General features: G+C 37.3%; 1 protein-coding gene across 11 annotated transcripts in view; it reads right to left on the bottom strand.

Annotated features, from left to right (window-relative positions):
- Positions 1 to 251: 251 nt before the first annotated feature.
- The window catches only part of HYCC1 (hyccin PI4KA lipid kinase complex subunit 1), an 85,103-nt gene continuing 79,354 nt past the window's right edge, over positions 252 to 6,000 (bottom strand). For 10 of the 11 annotated variants that reach the window (XM_078851771.1, XM_073333735.2, XM_073333730.2 and 7 more), the window contains one exon: positions 252 to 2,578. In XM_078851771.1, coding sequence (XP_078707897.1) covers positions 2,016 to 2,578 — 563 coding nt within the window. In that variant the 3' untranslated portion in view covers positions 252 to 2,015. Of the gene's footprint in view, positions 2,579 to 3,473; positions 3,770 to 6,000 lie in introns of all 11 variants that reach the window. The other variant, XM_073333738.2, reaches the window with a different exon arrangement.

Here is a 6,000-nt window from a genome sequence, read left to right as displayed (position 1 = left end):
AACTAGGGGAAGTCTAAAAAAGCTTTAGTCCTTGCTCTGTGTCATGATGCCCTTTGACATTTTTGGCCTATAAAGGAACCTCACCAAAGAGATCTGAATACTCATGAATGGATATACATTAGACCTCCCTTTTACTTTCTCCACTTCCCCTGAGAAAAGACCACATAGTTATACAATGTAAAACACTCCCTCACTTTTCGAGGAGTGGTTATTGCCAGCTTCTCTTCTCCCCATTTGTGTGTAGCTTGCAATCAATAAGCATTGTAAAGCTATAATCTCAGCTAATAAGATTTTTTTAAAACACTACTATAGTAACCTTAAAGAATGTTGATATTTTGTAGTTTCAAACTGGCAAAATAATGGTGACATGAGTTACATGTTACAACATAAATGAAAGTTACAACAACATTAAGTTACAACATAAATGAAATTAGGTATAAAATAATTACAGTATCATTTCCCTTTGTGCTTGCAAGATTCTTAATTTGTATATGTCCTTTTGTAATATTGTCCTAATCTCATTCAAGAACAAGCCTGCTCTTTAAACACATTATTCCATTAAAATTATGTGCTTGATTCAATGCAACAAGTGTCAAAATCAGCATAAACGTACTGATATTGTAATTATGAACATTTTCCACAGAGTGATGAAAAATGCTGATCATGACTTTCTAATTAGTAGCTTTGTGCCTACTCCTGATGATTTAGATAAGAAACCAAAGTCACTGCATGTTCTGACAGAACATAGTGGCTCAGAGTGGGCAGGAGGGAAGTTTGGGAGGAGGACTTGCTCCTTTGTAATTCTACATCCCACCACACCGCAGAAGAAATGGAAAGAAAAAACTGTTTACAGTCTTTCCCAGCAGGATGACTATCCTGGATCTTCAAACATGGTTACGGGTAAAAAATGTGACTAAACAGACTGGTATTGCAGTCAATGCAGCTAGGGGAAACAGCAGGAAGCTCTTTTAGCTCACTCATCAGAATTGATCACAGAGTTCCAGTTGAATAATATTTGTTGCCAGTGAAACTTTGAGCCAGAAATAATAAAAAAACCCTTCCCTCCTAGACTCCACTTTAAGTTAACAGGACTGGTGGAATTTTATTTATTTCGTTTATTTTATTTTTGGCGCTTTTGAACTGAGCACATTTGGTAACTCAGAATCAAACATGGAACCCACCCAGTGCCATTTTTAGTCACTTTTCTGAGTATTATGGCATTTTCATCACAGAAAACTCCTGTCCCCAGCAGAAGTTTGATCTGCCATTGTATGACTTTTGGAGTAAAGTTTTCAACCAATTGTTTACAGAGATGTATCGTACAAAAAACTCAGTTTGCATATACCCATATACTTACAGGAATATGCAACTCAAGTGGTGTGCAAACACATTGGAGTTTGTGAATTAAGTCAGGCACATGCAAAGATCTGGCCCACTGTTATGAAAGTTTCCATTTAATATGGAACACTGAACTGGTGCTTCTAGCTGTAGGCATATAACAAAGTACATCTCTCACATTAGCACATTTTCTCTGGCCTGGTCTGCGATGCTTGATTTTATTGTATGGACCTATTCAAATGTCATCCCAAATTTCATTCCTGAGTCACAAACCCCTGTTAACAGAAAACTTAAGTAACTACATTGCATCAGTGACTGAACAGCTACATCCTGAGAAAGAGGATCCCTTTGCTCTGCAGTCTATATTTTACAACACACAGACACTCTATGCCAGCATGGCTAAACAGAGGCTGCCAATGTTTGTTAACAACTGGGGGACGTAAATAATAGGAAGTGCAAGTGTAAAAAAAAAATGCTGTAGGCTATTAATAACATTTGAAACAATGCAAAATAGTTTAAAATTTTAATCTAAACACACTGTCAAATGCAAGCCAAGCTCTAACGATATCAAGAATTTGGAGGGTTAGATTTTAAAAGGGGAAGATGGGGAGCACAATGTACAACACTATCAACGGAATCTCCAGATTCCTTGTTCATACTACGTAATTTGTCAAACATCAATCTGTTGACAGTGTTATGCTGATGCTAGGAGGTCGTTGCTGATTTGACTGTTTGTTTGAAATGGGAAGATCTATTCTTTCTGCTCCATATATCAATTTTTCCTCTTGAAGACTACATGCTGAAAACCTATTTGCTTCAGTACCATTTCCACCACTACGGTTATTTGGAACTGTGATACCGCTGACCTGCTCAAAGGATTTACTAAAAACAGTAGTGGTAGTTCTAGCCAAACTATGACTGCCAGGTTTAGGCAGGGATTGGCTAGTAGTTAATGTCAGTCTCTTTAAAGACAGAAGATCTAAATTCTCACTCAGGGCTCTTTGAGTTTGTTTTCGAGAAATGTCTTCTTTGCAGGATTCCCCAGAAGCTTCTTTTTCTTTCCCCCCAGCTTTGTTTCCTCCAGACCTTCGTTGGCTCTTCCCTAAAAGGATCTTGTTGCTGGTGTTGTTGCTGTTTGATAAGGCAGATTGGCTTGTGGTAGAAGTTGCTCTAGAGTAAAACCCTTCGTCAACCTCAGATACTTCTATCAGTTCTTCTGGAATTGCTAGATCAGTATTATCTATGCAAAGGAACAAGAAAAGTGTTAATTAAAAAGTGTTATTCATATTGTGATTAATTCAAATATATACAGTTAGACTTTGTCATTTTCAAACACGAAGCAATAAAGCAATAGAGTATGGAGCAAAGTAGAAAAACATAAAACACTTACCTATTACATTAAATTTTAGAAAATGATTCATTATGATTTAAAATTTCATCAAGTTGCGTTTACTAAACCACAAGGCATGCCTGCATAATCTCATTTTGTAGTGATTTTGAAAAAAAAGCACTATTATTCATGCAAAAGATTAGGAACAGATCAGAAAGATACCACACGGTATAAATCCTATTATGTGCAAATGCTTCTATATACTATTTGCAAAGCAAATTAATCATGAAGGTAGATCAATGCCACAAAATACCCATTATGGCTCCTGAAAGTTTAGAAAACCCAACAATGTTTCAGTTTTATGACTAAAAGGTCACCTTCTGCATTATCTGTTTACCAGTATAACTAGGTTAGAAATTTAACACTGGAGTATGAATGTCTCAACATCATGAAGGTGTTTCAAATAGTATAATGGGGGGGCAGGGGAGACCGTAAAGCGTACTGAAATGCTTTTTGCATAAGTTTGAAATAGTCCACTTTGTTTCCTTGATAACTTAATTTGTAAATCCAACAAATATGCAAAATAAGCTCAAAGTGAAGAATAGGAAAGTATTTTCTGTCAGTGTTGAGTTTCACAGTGTGGTTTCCCCAAGTTATTTCATCATTGTATGTGGCACAGACACAACAAGAAATTGTGTGTGCAGTGCATGCATTTGTGTTTTTATTAAATGACAACATGCAAACACGATAACTGCATACTGCAACTCTCCAAACATGCAGCAGTGACCCTTTCCATCAATGGTACCTTAGAGGGCAGCTACAAAGTGCTCTGCTAAAACTGCACTCTGCCAGATGAGTTTATTCCATCCTCCATCATTTTTCTTACAGATTTTTGCCTCCTGATTTCTGGCATGCCTTTGCTGTCAGTTCTAGGATCTGTAGCTGTTTCCTGCACACCCTGTATATGCTGAGAATCATTCTCTGTTAGTGCTCTGCTTTTTTCCCCATTCCCGGTTCTCTCTCCAGCCACATTTGTGACACTAATCTCAGGTATGACAAAGTTTCCCAATTCAGGAGCATCATTACCATTCTCTGGTTGTTCTAGAAATGAAGATGGATAAGAAAGAAGGAAAAAAAAAAAGATGTCTGAAACAAAATCATGAAACAACAAAACACAGAATTGGATGGCTGAAGCGTTATGAATTAAGCCAGATGTTTGCATATTAACTTTTTGTTAATGAACAGTATTAGTGAGGATGGGATAGAATTTCTCCCATGCTGTGCTATGCTCCCCTCCAATATCCTTTTTCTTTCAGTGTTAAAGACCTGAAAAATGCTCTTGAAACATGTGTTCTTGAAAATTCAAAAATTTAATGTTATTTTAGACATCAAAATTGAGTTTAACTTTTTTCCCCTCAATTCACTTCTATGGCCAGATCTACAGTACAGACCAATATTGGTATAACTACATCACTCAGAGGTGAGAAAAATCCACACTCTTGAGTGACATGGTTATACCAACTTAACCCCCAGCCCCTGTGTAGATAGCACTATGTCAACAGGAAAGCTCTCCAGGAAGACAAGCCCTATGACAATATTGTATCAGCTGTACTAAGATGTAAAGAAAAACTTTGTTTTTAAAATCATCTTTACAATTATCTCTATGTTAACTTGAAGTACTACCACATAGGAGCAGAGATTATACCTTCAGTATGCACTGATATAGCACTATCTCTTGAATGTGGTTGAACTGAAACTCCTACATCTGGAGAGCCAGATCAGCTAAAGTGGCAATCTAATTGTACCTGATCTCTGTGCTCTTTTTAAAATTATTTTCAACTGGAACAGGTCTGCATACTTAGGAAACTTTCAAGTACAGCAACTTAAAATTCACTTAACCTTTATATAAAATCTGCAAGTAACACCTGCCAAAAGCTATGCAGGTGTAACACGGAATATTTATTCTATAGAAATTTCTGTATCACATCCATCTCCATAGCATCTGCGCACTTCCCAGTAGCGCAATAAACATGTTGACCTCAGCCCATTTTCTGCTCTTATTTGAGCTTACAGTGAAGCTTGGTTTATAATATCCTTATCACTTCCATGTCAGACTGATCTCAAGTACTAGCCAATTACCTCACTGCAGCATCAAACAGGAGAAGATGGGCTATAAGGGAGAAACAGTTTGTTGCAATGCTGGAGAATGATGGAAACAAGTTGAGGCACAAGTGATGATCTTAGCTTCAAAGTACTATAACTTGACTGATGGATGAGGAGGGGAAGAGAGCAAACAATACTAAACCCACAGCAAAAGAAGAGTGGGCCATCATTTAAAAAGTAGTATGAGCATACTTTGACATTCCTGGATATTTACAGTAATGGTGGCAAAAATCAGTGATTGCTGCAGTTCTTGATACCATACACATGAATAAAAATAGTACCATTGAACTGGAAAAGTGGTATTTTTCTATAGTAAAAAGGGACAGGAAGATCTTCAGAACCTAAAGTGCAATGGTGCATAAGTAGAGCTGGTCAAGAATTTTGACAAAACAATTTTTCATCAGAAAATGCCAATTTGTTAAAACCTACATTTTTCAGGGGAACTCATCACTTTCTATGTCCATTCATCAGCAAAGGTTTCTTGGGTCCAGGATGAAATTTTTAGGGGGCTTGGGAGGAGGGGAGAGAAAGAAACCCTCCCTAGAATAGCCAATAGCCCTGTGGTTAGGGAACTCACCTAGGATGAGGACAGTCCCTGCCTAATTCAGAGCAGAGACCTGAACTTTCATCTTTCACATTCAAGGTGAGTGTCCTAAACAGGCTCACTCTTCCAGTTTCTTGTACAAAATTTTGAAAGGTATTGGCTTCACCTGAATGAAAATATTTTGCAAATATGAACATTTTTGCAGAATGGAAAAACTATTTCCCACCACCCCGATGCACAAGGCACTTTACAGACAAATTCCTTCCCTGAAGAGTTTACTATCTAAAGTTAGATTCCGATAAACAAAGACCCGTCAAGAGAGGTTAAGGGTAGAAAGGGAGAGAAATGTGAATGGGGAGGAGGGGGAAGGAGGAAGAGAAAAAAATAAACTTTCAAACTTTACAATATATAATGTGACAAACTACACTCCAAGCAACCTACCAGCATTATAAAAACCTTTAAAGAATTAGACCACAGATTTCCAAACTTTAAGACAATAAAAACATTCAGGAGTCAAATGGCTTTTCATCACTAGATCTACTATGAACTGGATTTTGTGATGGGGGAAGCTACCAAGTGTAAGCAGTCATTGGGTATCCATCATGAAAGTTGATATCATCACATT

The sequence above is a fragment of the Lepidochelys kempii genome, chromosome 2 (genome assembly GCF_965140285.1).
Source record: "Lepidochelys kempii isolate rLepKem1 chromosome 2, rLepKem1.hap1, whole genome shotgun sequence".
NCBI classification, from domain to species: domain Eukaryota; kingdom Metazoa; phylum Chordata; order Testudines; family Cheloniidae; genus Lepidochelys; species Lepidochelys kempii.
The sequence above is the reverse complement of the archived record's forward strand: the minus strand, read 5'-3'. Positions and strand labels throughout refer to the sequence as shown.